The sequence below is a fragment of the Pleurodeles waltl genome, chromosome 3_1 (assembly GCF_031143425.1).
Source record: "Pleurodeles waltl isolate 20211129_DDA chromosome 3_1, aPleWal1.hap1.20221129, whole genome shotgun sequence".
In the NCBI taxonomy this organism is placed as follows: domain Eukaryota; kingdom Metazoa; phylum Chordata; class Amphibia; order Caudata; family Salamandridae; genus Pleurodeles; species Pleurodeles waltl.
The window spans coordinates 467,584,879-467,605,681 of record NC_090440.1 but is presented as its reverse complement, the minus strand read 5'-3'; the positions used below and the strand labels follow the sequence as shown (position 1 = coordinate 467,605,681).

The window sequence follows — 20,803 nt, the reverse complement described above, 5'->3', positions numbered from 1 at the left end:
TCCCTCTGCCCCCTGCTCCTGGGCTGCTGAGGACAGTGTAAGGAGGGAGGCCTGGATCTGGTGCTGGCACTGGTGCAACCCCTCAGCAACATCTTGCAGCAGCTCCGCAGCCATGCCCGGCCACCGCTGCAATCTTCTTTGTGCCGAGTGCACTCAGCAGCCCAGTTATGGGCTACACAGCGCAAGCACAGACTGTCTGCACTTGCTCTGTGTGGCCCATAACTGTGCTGTAGTGCGCACTTGGTGAGTTCCGCTCCACTGCTGGGGCTAGTGGAGATTCTGGCCGAACTCCATGCTCGAAGCGAAGTGCGGAGTGCCAAAAGCTCTGTTAACTCTGCCAGCCGAGCAGAACTCACTCCCCACCCCTAGTAAGCACCAGCAACACAAAGGAAAAAAATATACACATTATTAGAAAATAGAAACAGTATTTCAGAATAGATGGCTTATTGTCCCAACAAAGATCCCACCACACCTGCGATGATAGTCTTTTAAGTCTCTTGAAGAGGAAGCCATACCCCCCTGTCCTTACTCCTAGCAAGGAAGAAGGATGTTGTGTTGAGCTAGTCTGATGTCTGTCCTGTGTATCCAGTGTTTCAGCTCATGGACCTTTACGGCTGTTGGAGTAGTCTGAACTACTGTTTAGGGTCCCAAGAAATGTGGATGCTTCCATTGTCGAATGAAATTCTTGACAAATACTTGAGAGCCCGGAGCAAGTTGTTGTCATGGTACCACAGGTGGCACGATGGAGCTCGCATATTGTAGATGAACAGTTCAGGAAAAAACCCTTGACAGTACTTGTTAGGGCAGACATATATGCTGACATTTCTTGCCATGCCACATCAACAAGTACATGTACATCTGTATTTGTCCTGTGTGGGACATCTTCCATTGGCATTGTTCTACCCTTGATAATGTGGTGTGGCGTTAGGTGATAGTCGGAGTAGGAAGCATTTCCAAGTGCAAATAATGCCTGGGGCAAACAATATAGCCAATTTCTGTAAATTGTCACTGATATCCTTTATCCACTCCCACTATTATGTACCTCATGATGTTAACATATGTTGACAAAATCTACAAAGTCAATGTGTAATTCTTGGAAAGGCCCCCCTGGCCTAGCTTTGGATGATAGTGGTAATGCTGGTGGTCTTGATGAACTGTATTGTTTGCAAAGGAGACATTGTATAAAATAATCATTTAGTTTTGGAAGGTCTGAAACAAATCAGTCTGCTGATATGGTGTCTAACAATATCTTTTTAGAGGCATGTGTTGGTAAGTGCAGTTGTGTGCTAAATGGAGCAGTCTATGGGCCATCACTAGTTTGCCCTTATCTGTATGTCTATAGAGAAAATCAGTGGATATCCTACATCCTCTCTGAAACCAAAACTCCTTTTCCTCAGGATGAGCTGCTTCGTGTATGTCCTTAAGATGTTATGCTTTTAATGTCATATAGGAGACATCATCCCTCTGTATCACGTCTGCCCTGTACATATGGTATTAGCCATCTGCCCAGCCTCCTTAGCTGCCTAGTCAACTAGGTTGTTGCCCTGTGACACAGCATCCAAGCCCCCACTGCTTTGGTCCCCCCTCTTCACAGTTCTATTATTAGTTGTTGTAGGAGGGAGCCATGAGCCACTGGGTACCATCACTCTTCTGAAAACCTCTTCTCTGCCACCTTGTTATCCCAGAATGGACAGCAGGGGCTACATATGCTGAGTTGGTACATATTGTAAAATCATTTGGATACACCAACTGTCATGTCTGCACTAGGGAATGCAATTCCACTGCTGGGCCGAGAAGTGTGAAGGCAATGGTAAGTACTGCAATACTGAGTACATCACATAAGGTACGGTACCTGTCTGTTCCTCTATAGCTGCACCTGTGTGTCTAAGTCCTGTCACTTGATCTATCATAGAGGATGCATCAATACATAGTACTCTGCTTCCTTCGATTGGCATCTCTTGTGCTAGGGCACTTGTTTCTCGTGTAGCACAATCATGATCTGTGTCTTTCAACGGTTTTACTAGAAATTGCACAGATTTGACAGAGTGAACATGTACTATTTTAATGGCAGCATTGGAAAGTATGACATCATATCCAGATGCCCTTTGAGTTGTTAGAGTGCTGCAAAAGGGGCATGTTCGACATACAATGTTGTGGAGCTACCAGCTGTTATTGCTGATGCCTTCTCTACAGCAAAGGCTGCTGCTGCTAGGGACTGCTCACTGGGAAAATGTCCTCTCATTATGTCTTCTAGTTGACCACATTGGTTTAGGCCCCACTGGATACTTCTGCTTAAGGATAGCCTTCATTTTTGTTCTGTTTATTTGTGAAAATAGGAAGAACTCTTTTGAATAGTCTGGAGTTTCCAAAACTGGTGCTGAATAAATGGATTCTTTCAAGCCATTGATTACCTGTATCCTTATAGGCGCTCTCGCTTAGTGCACTTCTTCCTGTGCAAACTACAATTTGTTCCTCTCAGCCTTGTATCACTTGTGTCCTAGGACTGTTAACAAGTTCACAAGTTGGATGCACTCCTCGTAGGTGGGCTACATACAAGTAAGTCATCAACGTACTGTGAAAATGTGCTGTCACATTGAAAATCGGTCAGGTAATTTCTGAGGACTGTTAAACGCTGACGGGGACTCACAATACCCTTGAGGTAAACGAAAATATAAATATTGAGTCCCAGAAAATGTGAAAGCAGTCAAATAATGACTCTCTGGATGTAATGACACACCATAAAAAGCATTTTTCAAGTCTACAACAGAAAAATACTTAGCATCCTTAGGTATGTTTGTGAGGATAACTGAAGAATCTGGAACCACTGGACTTTCTTGTACCACAATAGTATTCAAAGGTGGGAAATCCTGGACTATCCTCTACGAATTCCCATTAGCTTTGCGCACTGAACTAATCTGTGTATTACATAGTGAAGAAGAAGGATACAAAGCCCTTTATCTAACCAATGTTTGTATAGTTATGCTTATTACATCCTGGGCTTCACAAGAGATAGGGTGCTGCCTTACTCTAGGTAATTGCACATTATCTTGTAGTTTTTTAAAAAGTGGTTCTCCACTTAATATCAGTCCTACATCATCCAGATCCAAGGACCATAGCTGGCATGGCACGTCAGCAAGACAGGCATTCCCATCCTCTGCTGTGACCATTGGCACTTCGGAGGGCTGTTCAAACACAATCTCTGTGGATCTCAAATCATCATTAAACAATATGTCATCTGATATGTCTGATACTCTTGTCCATGGCGTGGTGAATATTATAGCTGACCATCTTTCCTGGCACAGTCTACTGCTTCTAATATGACAAATTTTCAAGTCATCCTTATACCTATCATTGAGAGTACTAATACCGCTCCTGCTTTAGCTTTGGAATATTCTGATCTAAATAGAATTTTGGATGGTATCTCTAACTACTTACCTGTCATTATTGATTCAGTCATTATAAAATGTTCTATCCCTGCTGTAATAAGGGACATATTCAATGGGACCCCTAGTATTTGCAGGGTCCTGTTTCTCAGGTTCTGTTCTGAGCTCATGCATATCCCAGAAGTGGAGCAAAGCATAGATTGATCTAGACAAAATGGCATTGTCATATTACATTTATGTAACAGGTCTCTAAGCAATAAATTTTCAGGGGCCTGAGAAGCATATAACAATGATTCAGAAATTATTGTATCCCCAATTTAGACTGGAACATCACAAGTTTATGATAGTGTCATTGTTTCACCTGAGAACCCCTGTGCTGCCATAGATATATTTGAAAGCGGCAATCCTGGATCTCTGATACATGCTTTTGTTGCCTCTGTGTCAATCAGAAACTTATATTTTTTCCCAGTATGCAGATTTGTGCTGTTGGCTCCTGTTGGTAATTGGAGGTCCTAGATATAACTGGGCAAATTAGGGTCTCGGTTATTGTGTACATAGAAATAGATTGATTCCTTGCACAATCTCTCCTCCCATCATTTGTCGGGCAACACCTGATCTGGAGGCAGTAGGCAAGGTCTGCTGTGGAGTTTGCTGCTAGCACATCGGTGCCTGTGACTGTAATTGTGCCACCACATGCTGCATCAGCTGTACAGACGGGTGCTGTTGACCTAAAGAACCATGAGGACCATAATAAAAGGTGCCTTCTGGTTGATATTGATATACTGCATGTTGTTGTCTTGCTGGGACTTCCTGAAGCGACATTCTGCTATAAGGTGTCCTTTCCTCCAACAATAGAAACATGTCACAACCTTGTTGTTGTAATGGAGGACGCTGCGGGTATGGTACTACTTGTTGCATGGGCTGCATATAATGGTTGTGCTGCCACCATTGGAGGGACTGTAGCTTAAAGTGCTTTAGTTATAGTATTCGCTCCCACTGCCTCTTCTTACTTGACCTCCTTTTCTAACTTTTGAGCTGCCAACTCAGCAGCAGTGCATTCATATGTTTCTTTCTCCTTGTTTTTCTCATCTTTCTTTTTTACATAGTGTAAAATAATGCCTTGTATCTCTGGCCAATTCTTAGTTTCAGTTGCTACAACAGCATTTAATTTATTTTGTATATCTTCAGGCAGACCTGTCTCGAAAATGAGAAAAAAAACACCCTACAGTTCTGCGTGTTGAATTCTCCCATCTTTATCGTCCACATCTTTTACATCCTCTCCATATGTTCTAAAGCTTCTTCATCTTTTCTCAGTCTGACTCATTGTTCCCTCCACATCGGTGATATCCTGGTATCTTACTCCTAAATGGTTCCATAATGTTACACATATGCTAATAAACTCTTCATTAGCCCTAATATTAGTTGCCAATCTATTTAGTGGCTGACTTGCCGGTACTATATGAAGGAATATAGCATTACCATTGTCCCCCATGATACTGGCAAGGAGACTCTTTACATCTCCTATAGCTAAGACCACACCTGCAGTGTGCTGCTCAAAGCAGCTATCCATTGGATGTGCCCTCTATCAAGGGTGGTAACTGCTTTTTAATATTTTCTTTATCCGTGTGTTGTCTTGGGGCTTACACAGGTGGGTGATTAAAGGTAATATGTTCAGTGTTGCTTTGCGTTTCCCCTGACGGTGCCCGTTATCAAATTTCTCTGCATATTACTGCCAGACACTCAAGGAGTTTCTCATGTACCCATAGTCCTATCCTGGGGTTCCTGAGATTCTCCTCCCCCCCCCCCCGCAATGCAGTCTTGAGCTGTAGCTAAACCTCTCGGGGCAAAAGAACCATTTTTGGCCACAGGGCAGATTTCTCAGGATGGTCTTCAGTTTAGTCTGCTAAGCCATTAGTAAGGGGAAACACAATGTATGTGACTCTTCCCCCCAATATGACCACAATGTTCGCTGTAATACATTTCTGTTTTACTCTTCTAACAACCATAAGACTGTTCAAACTAGAGTAATTTCTCTCAAATTCATCATAGTCGTCTTCTTCATCCTCACTGTCTTCTTCCTGAACAGTAACATTTCCCTTTACTCTTATAGTACCTTTCAGTTGGTTTGGGATTTCCACGAGTACCTTCCAACCTCAACTAATCCACCTCACTCTGACTTTTTCTTTAGCTGTTTCCCCTTCAGAATACCACTCAAATTCCCTTGCGACCTCTTCTTTCCTCTCACGAGTCTAACATTCTGTCATGCAAGGGATGTGTCTTGTCCAGATGAATGTTTAGTCTGTTCAGTTCCTGTTCTTCCTTCTCTCGTCCTTCTCTACTTATTTCTTCCTTCTGCCGACATGCAAGTGCCTTCTGTTCTATCTCAAATTGTTGTATTTCTTTCCTCAGCAATCTATGTGCCTTTGGGGACTCGCACCCCAATCCATCAGGATCAGTAGTCACCTGAAAGATCACAAGGGGTGAGGCTTATCCACTCCTATCGAAATTACCTGTTAACCCCATAGCCTTGTGACCTCTGCTGGGATTCCAATATTCCATAAGTGAACCATAATGTAGACCTCTGTTGAGATTAGTGTGAGCGATGTGTGTAAAATGGCATGATGTAGAGTCCTCCCTATTGGAATTATGCTGATGTGATTGTGACTATAATTTGTGGTTATTGTCATCTAATTTTATTGTAAACATAGCTTCAATATGCCCTGTATATCTTTTTAGTGGTGTATCCTCATCTTCGGGGTTTGTCCCCTCCGTGACGTATTGGTTTCAGGGGTGCCTTTTCCAAACTACTATCTGTACTACTTGTACCCTCTACTCCGGTAAAAATTAGGGTGGTAAAGTTCCGCCTATGGCAGAATTTAAAAATCCTATTTCTTCCCCTAGAGTATACGTTCCCACTACTGCCTTTTTAATAGGTGTTTTTCCTCTTTACATAGCTTTTTCAAGTCTTGTGTATCCTCATAAGGGGGAGGTGCTGTAAGAGATGGGGGCCACGTATTCTCTGACTTTAGCTCATTTTGATCGGTCTGAAATGCCTGCCACATGTTTAAAGTCATAATTTGCTTCTTTATTTTTTTACCCTTATAAGACCCATGGATATACTTATACAACTGACCAAGTGTCACGGAATCGAATAATCCCTTCTTTGGCCATGGGTACGGACTGTTGCATGACCCTTGATACCATTCCTCACAATGTTTAGCAATTCTATTTGAGTTTCCTCTAGATACATTTAAAGTATTGTCAAGGAAAGGACATCTTCAGTAGTTGTATTAAAAAAAAAAAAACACATTAATATTAAACACATAAAATACACATTCACTTCTAACACAACATGAATCGGGATGTCACAATTCTTCCTTCATTTGTTTACACTACTGCCATCACTCTGTGGTTCATTGTTTCCGCCTATCCTTAAAGGCATGAAACGGTTTGTTTCCCACTCTTAAACTTAGTGCAGACACTTGGACATTTCTGATCAAAACAAATTTGACCAGATTCGTAATCCGCCTCACAATCCATACCTTTTGCACCTTCTAAGACCCTTAAGAGGGAAGGGAAAACAAGGGCAATTTTAAAACTTCCGGAGACTTCCCTGGGCTCACCCTTCTGTCTGAGCAGCAAGGCCCACACATTTTGCATAGACAGTGGTGTCTGCTTACCTGTATGTGTGCCGATCACTAGGGGTGAAGCAACGGTGTGGTCCCTGGGGCCTGACAGGTCAAGCCCCAAGGGTTCTCCTGGCTGGCTGGCCAGTGTCAACTCTGGACAATTTTCTCACTGTGCCCTCAGAAATGATTACAGCCTTTGGTCTTGGGTTCTCAGGATGGCCTTTATGTTACAGCCAGGAGACCCACTGTAGTGCTGCATGCGAAGTCCACGTACAAGGGAGAGTCTCAAAGATCATCTGACTGCATCCAATATTTATACACTTCAACAGGCATTAAATACAGTGGCTGATGCATATGTTACAATCTGGGAAGCACATCTCTTAATCATGTGATTTCTTTCTCACCCTCTGTCTTTTTTGTAAGTTAACGCCCTACACTCCCTGGGCGCGGGATGTTCTGCTGCTTCTAGATAAGATAACCCTTTCTGTTTTTTGAACTGATTGTATTCTTTTCCTCCTACGCCTTGCAACCAGTCTATGTTCTGAAACTCAGGGCGTAACACATACGTTATAGGTTTGTTTTCTGCTCACTTGCTTGGTTGAGTGGCACAAAATGGAGTCTTTTCGCAAGATGGAGTTAAGAATCTGTTTCCTATCTCTGCACATGATAGACCATGGAACGCAACAAATTCCAGCATTTGAGTTTCTTTTATATTGTGTTTGCTTTACTCATTGTATTATTAAATATTTTATCTGTACATTTATGTAATGCGGTCATGTAAATTTGGGTTCAAAATCAAGATGCAATGAAATGGCAGATGTTATGAAATTCCGTTTTGATTTTTAAAACTCTGTTTTGTACTATTGGGGCTTAAATGATGTTTGCTACAGTCACATAAAATACCCCCTTGTAACTTTAAGAAGTGCCTTTTCCTATTTTCCACTATTCAATCCTTGTGGCTCCCTAAAAAGCAATCTTCAGCCTTTAATATAGCTCAGTTGATTGATGCATCCATTGTAGATATGTTCTTGTAATCTAAAGGTTTGCAGATCCGCTCAGCCTTTCAACTTTCTGTGTTCATTAACATGAGTACCTTTAAGCTGAGTAATAATTAACGTATGCTGTCAGCTTCTAGTGACTACATCTGGTAGAGTGTACTGTATGAATTTAGTTATTATATTTATCACGTCTCATTGTTATCCAGAACAATTGCAGATGGCATTCTCAATGAACTCCAAAGCTCTGATCATGTTAAGCATTCTCCACAGCCACAATTATAGCTGTCAATCTGTCAGGGGATCCAGTTTCAGCTCTCTGCATTATCCAAAGAGCTGCTCCCAAAACTGGATTCAACCACAGAACCCCCACAAGATGATCCATAGCCAGTACTACCAGTGCTGGGTCAGATCCTTCTATTGGTTCTACCTCTTAATGACCCATTTGAAAATAATTGCAGAGGTGGCCTCATACTGGTTGCAAAGGCACGTGCTCACCTTCAATAAAAAATTGATTCCATGTGCTCTGAAACTTAGTGGTGTAGTACAAATTTTACATAACATGTTTCTATGGTTGTCTGATATCCAAAAATTCAATTGGCTGTTCTTCACAAATAGTTACAGCAAGTATAGAGTTAGTAAAATGCAGAATTGTTTGGCTTTTTATCAGAAGTGTTACAAACATTTGAAAACGAGTGATTGCATCAAATTGCTCTAAGTTGGTTGTTTTGTCTATCAGTACTTCCTATACCTTCCTGTGAGGTTTCAAATGACTATTGTTTCCCTAACAGTAGTAAACATAATATCTTTTATCTTGAAAATCAGAACAAAAATAACAATCTTGTTGGCCATAGCAACAGCTTATTACGTGGCATGACCGATAACCTCATAGGCAAACTGTAAGGAATAAAAGATAAAGCCACAAAACGTATCTCAGAGACAAAAGGAACAGAACTTATGTAACCGTTTTTATAGTTATATACTGATTTCATTTAGTAAATAGGCAACCAACCTATTTTAAATTAAAATAACTCATATTCCCTTATTTCAGCAGTACCCGCTCAGGGGCACAATGCTGTCCCTTCTGGGTCATTTGACTGTAATTCTTTACCGCTGTTTACTTTGCCTTAAGTAAGACTTTTATGGTTTTTGCTCAATAGCCAGTCATAGGCCCTCATTACAATCCTGGCGGTCGGTGTTAAAGCGGCAGTAACACTGCCAGCAGGCCGGCGGTAAAAAAAAATGGGATCACAACCATGGCTGAAACAGCCAACACAGACAGCCACTTTATCAAACCGACTGCCACGGCGGTAGCAACAAATACCCCGGTGGTAACCGCCAAAAGACAGGCGGAAGACAATGTACCGCCCACCACATCACAACCCGCCTATCCGCCAGCTTTTCCGGGGCGGTACCAACGCCATCAAAAGCACTGCGGAAACAGTCTTTGGAACGGAAACCACCCACCTCTCGACACTCAAAGAAGAACCAGGAGGCCATGGAGCCCGAACTACAGGTCCTGCTGATGCTGGTTTACCTCCTCATCTACCAGGAACATGAAAGACGGTTGCGACGACGATGGTGAGTACTGCACCTAGTACACAGGGGAGGGGGGAGGAAAAAGAGAGTGACGCACACACACACAACACCCCCACCCACAACACCATACACACAAACAGATCCAACTACATTACAGATAGACCCCATTACCCCCTGAAAGAACGCAAGGACCAAAGGAATTGAGTCAAATTAGTGATATTTTAGAAATAGGCAGATATACTAAAGATTTTGAAAAACAGTATATACACAGATATACAATATGTACAGAAGTTCGTACATTGTCCATTCACAAATGTCCGTGGGCCACTGGGCCAAAATTCATGGGCCAAGCCCACACTTGACTCCTGCCTCAATATGGAGAGAACACTGCAGGGGCATCAGGTCGTAAACACACAGGCACCTCAGGGGAATGGGGTAGGGGGGGGGGGGGGCACCTCAGCCGGAAGATGGGACAACGCCTCTGCTCCTCGTGGGGGCTCCATGCCCACAGCGATGTCCTGGGGAGTGCAAGGCCACAGTCTCTCAAGTGGGTGGTTTGCCCACTGCGTGGTCCTGGGAACTGCAATGCCATAGTCTCTCAAGTGGGTGGTTTACCCACTGCTTGGTCCTGGGGAGTGTAAAGCCAAAGTCTATTAAGTTTCTCAAGTGGGTGGTTTACCCACTGCTGGTGCTGGTAGTGGTGCTACTGCCAGCGGTGCAGGAGGAGGTGCTTGCGGCGGGGCTGCTGGTGGTGCTGGCCGTGGTGCAGGTGCCGGTGCTGCCAGTGGTGGAGGGAGGCTCCAGCCCTTCTCCTTCAGCCTCGGACGGCTGCCCACTGGGGATGCTGCAGCTGACAGTAGTGGTGTCAGCGGCGGTGCAGGTGGCGGTGCTTGCGGCGGGACTGCTGGCGGTGCTGCACGCGGTGCAGGTGGTGGGGCTAGCAGTTCTGCTGGTGGGCACCAGGGCTTCACCTGCATCCTCCGTGGGCTGAAGTGCCTTGCTTTCGGTTATTTGCTCCTTCCTCACCTTGGCTGATGCTGTTTTGCCCTTGGCTCTGTCAGCTGGAGGTTTGGAGGAGGCCTTGCTGGGTGGGTCGTGATGCTTGTCCCTGCTGTATGCTGGCCCCTTCTTCACCTTGGCAGGTGGCGGTATGGTTTGGCCCTTTGCAGGATTTGGTGGTACGATGGCTTTCCTGACGGGAGCCCCCTTTGAGCCTCTGGGAGCTGCAGGTTCCACATTGGACAGTGACTTGGTGGCTGAGGTGCTGGGCTGGGTTCTGGACACCCTGGCCCGAGGGGAATGACAGGGGGAGGATGGGGAGCGAACAGGTTAATGTTAGCTAGGAAACGTTTTTTAGACACACTGGGGCGGGAAGAGGGAGAGGGTTTGGGAGTGGAAAAAGAGGGAGTGATTGTAGGAGGTGTCTGTCTGGTGAGTTTGAGTGAAGGTGCATGTGCTGGATGCTGTTGTGAGGTGGATGGCTGTTGGATGGGTGGGTGCTTGCGTTTGTGTACTTTGGGAGGAGGGGTCATAGACACACTGGGAGAGGACACAGGGGACGTGTGTATGTTTGTGGGGGTGGTGACTGCTTGTGAGGGGTGTGTTGTGATGGGTGTGCTGATGAAGGAGGTAGTGGATGAGGATGTAGTGCATGCAGGTGTCAGTGGAGACTATACTGAGAGGGAGGTGGACGACGAGGAGGAGGGGGACACAGTGGAGGCAGTGGATGTTGCTGTGTCTGCATGGGGACGGTGCTTGTGTGAGTGCCTGTGGGATGATGTGTGGTGCTTGTGTTTGCCTGAACCACTCCTGTGTGTTGTCCTGTGTGCATGCTTGTCTGAAGATGTGCTTGGGATAGGCTCCGGTTGAGGGGATTGGGACTGGGTAGAGGAAGATGGAGGGGGGCTAGACACAGGGACAATGGCTGCCATCAGTGCTGAGGCCAGAGTCTGAAATGCTCTCTGTTGGGCTGCCACGCCAGAGTGAATGCCTTCCAGGTATGCATTTTTTTGTTGCAAATGCCTCTCTACACCCTGGATGGCATTCAGAATGGTTGACTGCCCAACAGTGAGGCATCTCAGGAGGTCAATAGCCTCCTCAGTGAGGGCAGCAGGGCTGACTGGGGCAGGGCCTGAGGTGCCTGGGGCGAAGGAGATGCCCACCCTCCTGGGTGAGCTGGCACGGGAAACACACTGAGGGGCTGCTGGGAGGGTGGTGCTGGTGGGTGGGGGGGGGGGGGTGGCAGCTGTACCTGTTGTTTGGGTGGGCAGTGAGATGTCCGCCACCGCCAGGGAGCTTCCATCGGAGGAGTCGTCGCTGTCTGTGGTCTCTCCTCCTGTCCCCGTTGTAGTGCTCCCCTCACCCTCATTGGATTCAGCCTCCAGGCCCATGTGGGATGCAGCTCCCTCCGTCGCCGGTGCCTCTGCTCCTCCGCCTGATGATGCTAACGCACATAAAGACAGGGTGACAAGGGTGGGGAAGAGACAGAGGATACACTTGGTCAATACCAGCAACACCACTACCGTTGGTGTACACAACACACAGGGAGCAGCCCTATGCACTAGGCCTCAAGATAAAATGTACCCCAGACGGCATGCCTCTCCCATCTGTAGTGTCTCCAGTAAGCTTCCCACTTTAGTTGTGCTGTAAGGTAATAAAGTTCTAGGTCTGGGACTGCCAGAGCACCACCATCGGTGGGGAGAATGAATTTGGCCAATACCATTCTTCCTTGTCCTGTCCTCTTTATAAGATATATCTATCTCACGAAAGATGGATTTCGGAAGCTGGCTCTGCAGGGCTTGAGAAATCATGTAAGAGGGGTGAAGGGGAATAGTCTTTGGCTGCACGACCCTGCCCACCACAGATAGAGGTAGGATCGGCCAAAAAGTAGGCGGTGCAAAGGGACATCAATGCTAATCACAAATTGCCTTAAGGACATCAGCCACCGTGTGGTTAATACAGACTCCAAGATACAGAAAAGGGCATGGTTTTCATCAGAGAACAGAGCTGGCAGTTTAGCAGTCATGTCTGGCACATGAATCGGAAAAGCTTTCAATTTATCCCAGTTTACCTTTTGATCTGATAAGCAGCCATATTTCTCTAGGGTGCAACAGGTGCCTTCTATACCTCCCCCTGTCACAAAAGGGAGTTGACAGAACAGGAGAATGAAATAGACTTACAGGATCTCCCACGGTGGCCGTGCTGCTCCCAAATCATACAATACAAGAAAAAATTATTATTTAAGTTTAGCTGCAACTATGAGAAAGACTAAGACCTGGATAAGACAACCTAATTATGGTGTGGAGAAAATCCTGTAATAACACTACGTCCTGACTGTCACTATGTTCTGACTGTAGAGGCTGTGGAAAGATCAAAAGGAATAGAATTGTATGATCCTTATTGTACCAAACCTCAGAGGTATCACTGGTGCTGCGCATGATGACTCTTCAGTTGTGTAGCAGGTGAAAACAAACTGGGAAGCATATAACCTCTCACGCACATCTACGATCTCTTGGAGCAATGTAGTGGTCAGCTATGCGTCATTTGTAGCAAAATGTCCTTTGTGATAAAACCTATGTACTGGATTGCTGCAGGTAAAAAAAATATATAAATTAATTACAGCATGTTTAGTTTTTTGGAGTAGGGCTAGATGGCTAGGTTTTTCTTTTACGACTCGTCTTCAGCCTTTCATCCTTTTTTTGTGTTGCAGTATTCTGTTATGTAGCCATTTTAGTTATAGCTCCATACACGTTATTTTAGCAAACTAGGCCTGCCGCTGTGCACTGTAACCTAGATATATTTTATTCAGCTTGGTTTATTATTTTAAAAGTAGCCACATTTGCGGTCTTGTTTTATTTCTCTCTATCTAGTTGTTCTTTGCCTACGTCAGCACTGCGTTCTTAAACAAGACATTTCTTTCACTCTGTGCTTTTTTCAAGGCTGCGGTAAGATAGGTTGCCAGCAAACGTGGTAGCGCTTTGTCTCTAGTGTTCATAGAAACATATATACTTTTACGTAGAGATCCTTTCTTGGAACATCAGCTGTTTTATTATAAAAACCCTACCTTGACCCATGTATGTTAGAGGGAGATTCCAGCCAGATGACCGCAACTGTATGCTGACTGTTGAACTCTTCGCTACAGCTGCTTATGTAGACTACAGGCCTCTTGCTCAGTTATGAGGGATGATGTCTTCCCAGGGGAACCTGAAGGGTAGAACTAGAACTTAACATGCTGTGCTCTAAAATAGTCTAGGTAGGAATTATTTTAATGATTCTATTGACAATATGGTAGCATTATTTTTTATACTTTACTCTTCTTGTCACAACTTTAATCCTGTCATGCTTCATCGTCCTAGTTATTGCAGTACATGCTTTATTAGCTAAGATGCAGTTGCTCCTTAAAGCCTTATTAAAATATATACTGCCTCTGATGGTCCTTTTATATGTGAGACTAATGTAACTGAGAGAAATGGATGCGATCTGAGTGACCACAATTTCCCTGAGGAGTCAGTTGTGTCATGCGCTCAGCTGCCCACTCATCCCTGCTCTTGGGTGGAGATGAAGCACTGCTAGTTAGCCGGAGCAAAACCCGGATTAGGCAGACAGGTGTCACCTGTAGTGGGTTCAGACTCCATCCCCCACAGTGCAAGTGATTCTGCCGCCCAAAATGCAGTAGTCTCATTAGAATAATGAGAGCCTATGCTACAATTCGTCAAAGCTTTTTTGTCACTTGCCTGTCAGCCCCTTTGACATTCTGCTCATCTTATGGCCTCTTATTGCTCATAGTTTGGAGTGTCTTTAGATAGTTTCTGGAGGCCTGGACCTTTTCTTTTAGGAGTTCAGTCTTCAGAAATTCACTTAGGGCCAGATGTAGCAAAAATAAAAATTGCGACTCGCATTTTGCGAGTTGATGCGACTCGCAAAATGCGAGTCGCAAATTGGAATGTCAGAAAAAAAAGCGATCCGATTTTGCGACTCGCAGCCGGACTCGCAACGCTGTGTGCGAGTCCGCAGTTTGCGAGGTCGCTGTTTGCGAGTGTGCAAAAAACGAACTCGCAATTAGCGAGTGGGTGTCGCAAATTGCGATTACCTTCAAAATTGCTTGCAGGTGCAGCAGAACACTCCAGAAAGCATACCAGAACACTCTGGAAACACTTCCTGGCACATGATGATGATATCACAGCCAGGAAGTTAACAAATACACCTGGGAGGAGGGCTCAACAGTGAGCAGTGTCTCTGCCACTGACAGTAGGGTGCTGAGGAGTGGTAGGCACAGCACCATGGACGCAGCAGGGACCAGCCAGGCTGGCAGGAGGGGCAGGAGATCATAGATAACAGCCAGGACAGATTAATGTGGCACATGGCGTTAATGTGCCACATGACTGGTTGGCATTTTCCTGCCCATGGACAATTTCAACTTGTATATAGTTTCTTCATGACATTAATAAAACTGTTATTTTTGTTCCACTTAACAAATGGTTAATAGGTGAGTATGGTGGGAGTTGACACGTACCGTCCAAAATATTGCGTTGCAATGTGGTCCCGTCTCAGTCTGCCTTGATTAGCTAGACTCCTATCCCCATGATGGCGATGTGGTTGTTCTTGCTCTTCATCATCAGGATCTGGGTCTGCAGGGGTGAGAGGTAGCCCACGTCGGGTGGCTATGTTGTGGAGGATGGCGCATGCGACCACAATTTTGAAAGCGGTAATGGGGGTGTATTGGAGGGCGCCTTCACTGCGGTGGAGGCATCTGAATCTTGCCTTCAGCAGTCCGAAGGTGCGCTCGATCAGGTTCCTGGTCCTCTTATGCGCACTGTTGTATTGCCTCTCTGATTCAGTTCTGGGTGTTAAAAACGGAGTCATGATCCAAGGCCTGAGAGCATATGCACTGTCACCTGTTGGGCACAAAAGTACACTGTTAGGAAGTCCAGATTGTCGTGCACAGTGACCTGTGTGTATGTCTGCAAGTGTCTGTGGCTCTACCTAGGAGGTAACCGTCTCCAAATTCCCCACGTTCCAGGCGTTGATGTATCCCAATATGCCTAAAAATGTATGAGTCATGGGTACTGCCAGGAAACTTAGCTACGATGTCCGTGATGACATAATGGGCATCACAAACAACCTGTATGTTGAGTGAGTGGGTACACTTCCTGTTGCAGAAAATGTGTTCCAGATTAGCAGGGGGGCATATTTGAATGTGTGTCCCATCTACACACCCTATGACATGAGGAAAGTGGGCAATGCGGTAAAAGTCCAGCTTGGTGCTGTTAATTTCTGCCTCATTCCTTGGTAAGTATATGAAGTGAGACATGTGCGTGACTAAGGCATCTAGGAATGCCCTGAGGAACCTTGACACTGCACTTTGGGATACCCCACCTGCCACGGCAATGACCCCCTGATAGCTCCCTGAGGCCAAGAGGTGCAGTGCGCATAGTACTTGCACATGCGTAGGGATGGTGCAGCCACGCAGAGTCTTGTGTTCTAGCTGTGGTTTCAGTAAATCTATTAATTCTAGAATGGCTGCGCTGCTAAGGCGGTATTTGTCATAGATCTCCTCTTCAGTTTGCTGAAAAAGAGTCTGCCTGGTTCTATATATCTTCTCCTGTCTGTGGCCCCTCCTCCTCCTCTGCTGGGCTGCGTAGACTCTCCTCCTCACTGCTATCAGGTATATCTCCGCCATCTTGAGTAACCCAGATGCCTTCTGGGTCCCCTTTTATACTTTGGTAATGGTTACCACCTGCTCTGAGTTAGTGGTAAATGGGACATGCAAACTGGGCTTTTTGCGACTAGTCGCAATTTGCGAGTTGCAATTGCATATGGGTTGCGACTCGCAAATTGCGACTTGCAATTTGCGGGTCGCACCGGATGCGACTCGCAAACGGGTCCCATCGCTTTTTGCGAGTCGGAAATGGGCTTTTTGCATCCCATTTCCGATTTTGCACTGTCGCAAATTGCGATTCGGCCCGTTTGCGAGTCGCAATCGTTTGCTACATCTGGCCCTTAGTTCTCTTTTTAAAAGAAGCATTTTTCTTAAAGTGTTGTCTAGAGTTAATTTAAGCTGACTGATCTTACATATGCATTGTTTTTTCACATTACATACACATTAACACCATTAGTATCAGCTCAACTTAGTCCCTCTATGAGGGAGGGGTTAAACCGAATCCCTAGTATGTTGTATCTGTACAGGTGTAAAACAGTTGCTTGAGTTTCTTTCTTATGCACAGACCTTCACTGCGCTCAGTGCATTATTTAATATTTCATTACTTAATTTCTTTTAGCAGCCAAAAGTACTTCAAGCACATGATACTTCTTCATTACCGACAGTTGTCATGAGAAATAAGAGTGAGTATTCCTGTTGTATTAATGATTCTTATTAAAAATTCTCACAATTGAAAATATAACTGAATGTTTTTGTTTCATGATAACCAATGGGCATAATTTCAGCAATATAGCTTGTGTTGAAACCATCTCCCATGTAGTCTTCCTTGTTGAGCCATGATTGATTTGTCTTGTTGACTTCCGGCACACATTCTTCTGTTCTTCTTTCTTCCCCTTCTCATCTGCTTTCTCTCTCTCTTCTAATTACACCTGAAACTTCATATACTTTCAACCTATCCAGTGGGCCCCCCTTTTCCATCGTTCCTTTCTTGAAACTCTATTGCATAGCCACAGGCCGCCACACAAATTGCCCTTAATCTATAGAGCATAATCTGGACTTCAAGCACTAGTCCATAGGAGGTGATCTCATGTAATTCTGCATGGTGGGGGGCATCGTTTTGCATTACTCCACTGGTAGATCCAGTGAATTCCTAGCATTTCATGAACTTTTGTTGTTGCTCTGTCCCTGTTAAAAAAAATCAACACATGATTGTTTAACCGGGAGGTCAGTACAGCCTTATAAGTTTATGGTCACATTCTCTTGGCCCAAATTTTGGGTAATGTATTCTCAAACTGGTATGGAGGCTTTTCCTCATGTGGTAAAGGGTGTTAAGTAGTGATCTTAAAAAACTGTTATCTTGAAAATGCATGTTTTGATACAAGCATATAATTGTGGCAAAGAGTATTTGCCGTTGGGTGTCTGTTGTTAATGAAACAAATTTGCAATGCTTGATGGTTCATTTCACCATCTAACTATATATATTTGTTGTAGACTGTCAAACGAAGGAACGTCCTCGATCTGCTATAGTGGCGCCTGATGAAAACACCTTTAATTTGATGATGGGCAGTAGGCGCCCTCAGACAAGCTTATCCCTTTCAAAGAGTGTTTCCATTCAGAACATTGCAGGGTAATTGTTTATCTTTTATATAAATGGAATCATTGTTGCATGCAAATAATTTCACTTTTCTTGCAAAGCTCATGCTGATTGGGATTTGTTAATATATCTATCTGTGTAATTGGCCTATGTTGGTCTCTCCTTTCCAGTCCTATCTTTCCTTCTGATGTGCTGTATGCACCAAATAAGTTTTCTTGGCATTTGAACTGTATTTCTAAGGATATATATATACGAAACCTTAAGGATCATTAAGGCAACCAGCACTCCGCGAATGGAAGAACAAAGGTTTAATTAAACAAAACAGGAACGCGTTTCGGCGTTACCGCCTTCATCAACCTGCGGGCCGCCATTTTGGCCCCCTTTATATACCATGTGTATTTGGCTGCAATCAGTTCACTTAAAGCAACACAATAAATGTGAAATATGGGATGTGAAAAAACGGCAAATGACTAAATTGCAGAAAAACAATACATGATTTCAAATTAATAAATAAACAGTGTCTGTGTAACATATTCATCACCTAATTTGAACTCAGTAGAAAAAATAAATAAATCTATTGAAATTTAAAGAAATGTATGTCCATTTACATTCAATGGTTCACACTGAGTCTTCTATTTAATCTATTTGCCAACAATAAGAACTGATAACAAAACTACGATAAATAAAAGATAATAAAATTTGTCAATTATCTGGTCTGTGGAGATTATGCTAATCTGATGCAGACTTTTTGGAAGGAGAAACATATTACTAAAGTGTGCTAGATATTACTGCAATAAATCAATACTGTGTTGTCACATTCTAGCAGACAACTATTGAATCGTTTGTGAAAAACACATTAACTCAAATGTATGTATAGTTCCTCACTTGAATTTAACCCCACTGGTTCTCTTGAATCTAATGCCAGTATATATTTGGACTCTAGTTTTCTCGGATTTTTCTCCCTGTCACCTCCACGAATATCTTTTCGTAGCCCATCAATTACAACGTATTTTACATCTTCTACTCGTCCACCGTGGAACTCGTGCACGTGTCGAGCAACCATGTAGGACTCATCTTTGTTAACAATTGCCCTGAGATGTTGTAATATCCTTTTGTGTACTTGTAGTTTGGTACTTCCTACGTATAACTTGGGACAACTGCATTTCAAAATGTAGATAGCGTATTCACTCTTACAGTCGTATCTACCTTTGATGGTGTGTATTGTTCTGTGTCCTTGCCTAATGGTTTTGATGTTTTCCCCATTCTTGCACGCCTTAAATTTTGTACATTTGTAAAATCCATCTTGTGATTTAAACCAACTGGTTTTAGAGAGGTTTTGCATTGTCTCACATCACTTTTCACCAGTATGTCTCTCATGGATGTCCCTTTCCTATATGTTATTACTGGCCTGTTCTTTAATGCCGTACCTATAACAGGATCACTTTTAAGCATGTGCCAATGTTTCTGTAACAATTTTCAAAAGATATTCGTGGAGGTGACAGGGAGAAAAATCTGAGAAAACTAGAGTCCAAATATATACTAGCATTAAATTCAAGAGAACCAGTGGGGTTAAATTCAAGTGAGGAACTATACATACATTTGAGTTAATGTGTTTTTCACAAACGATTCAATAGTTGTCTGCTAGAATGTGACAACACAGTATTGATTTATTGCAGTAATATCTAGCACACTTTAGTAATATGTTTCTCCTTCCAAAAAGTCTGCATCAGATTAGCATAATCTCCACAGACCAGATAATTGACAAATTGTATTATCTTTTATTTATCGTAGTTTTGTTATCAGTTCTTATTGTTGGCAAATAGATTAAATAGAAGACTCATTGTGAACCATTGAATGTAAATGGACATACATTTCTTTAAATTTCAATATATTTATTTTTTCTACTGAGTTCAAATTAGGTGATGAATATGTTACACAGACATTGTTTATTTATTCATTTGAAATCATGTATTGTTTTTCTGCAATTTAGTCATTTGCCGTTTTTTCACATACCATATTCCACATTTATTGTGTTGCTTTAAGTGAACTGATTGTAGCCAAATACACATGGTATATAAAGGGGGCCAAAATGGCAGCCCGCAGGTTGATGAAGGCGGTAACGCCAAAACGCGTTCCTATTTTGTTTAATTAAACCTTTGTTCTTCCATTTGCGGAGTGCTGGTTGCCTTAATGATCCTTAAGGTTTCGTTTTCATGTTAGACGTGGTGGCGCGCGTCAAATCCTGGCACCATTGGCGTTCAGGCGCGGCGAGGAAAATGCCGAACCAAGTGTTGGTTTATATATATATATATATATATATATATAATGTTCGATGGCATGTGTAGCTGCAGATACACATGCTTTGCACATCCCGCCATCTAGTGTTGGGCTCGGAGTGTTACAAGTTGTTTTTCTTCGAAGAAGTCTTTTCGAGTCACGAGATTGAGGGACTCCTCCCCTTTCGGCTTCATTGCACATGGGCGTCGACTCCATCTTAGATTTTTTTCTTTCTGCCATCGGGTTCGGACGTGTTCCTTTTCGCTCCGCGTTTCGGTTCGGAAAGTTAGAGAAAATCTCAGAAATTTCGACGGTATTGTTTACGTTCGGTATCGGGTTAGTTACAACAGATCGAGACCGAATTTTGAAGAGCTCCGGCAGCCCTTCGGGGTTTTTGATTCCCCGGCGGGGCCCGGTCGGCCCGAGCACGTGCGTCTTCAAGGCTAATGGAACGGACCCCATTCCGCTTCTGCCCCGAATGTCACAACAAGTATCCTTATACAGATCAGCATCTGGTCTGTAATTTGTGTTTGTCTCCAGAACACAAGGAGGATACTTGTGAGGCCTGTTGAGCGTTTCGGTCCAGAAAGACCTTAAGGGACCGAAGAGCAAGAAGACTACAGATGGCGTCGGTGCCGACAGGACAAAAACACATGGAGGAAGAAGAGGAGGCCTTCTCCATCGAGGATTCGGACTCTGAAGAGGTCGATCCTGAACAGACGCCGAAA

General features: G+C 43.9%; 1 protein-coding gene across 7 annotated transcripts in view; it reads left to right on the top strand.

The window, feature by feature from the left end:
• AKAP13 (A-kinase anchoring protein 13) overlaps window positions 1–20,803 on the top strand; it is a 1,053,268-nt gene that overhangs the window by 868,630 nt on the left and 163,835 nt on the right. For all 7 annotated transcript variants that reach the window (XM_069222739.1, XM_069222736.1, XM_069222738.1 and 4 more), the window contains 2 exons: window positions 16,824–16,887; window positions 17,696–17,831. In XM_069222739.1, coding sequence (XP_069078840.1) covers window positions 16,824–16,887; window positions 17,696–17,831 — 200 coding nt within the window. The remainder of the gene's footprint in view (window positions 1–16,823; window positions 16,888–17,695; window positions 17,832–20,803) is intronic.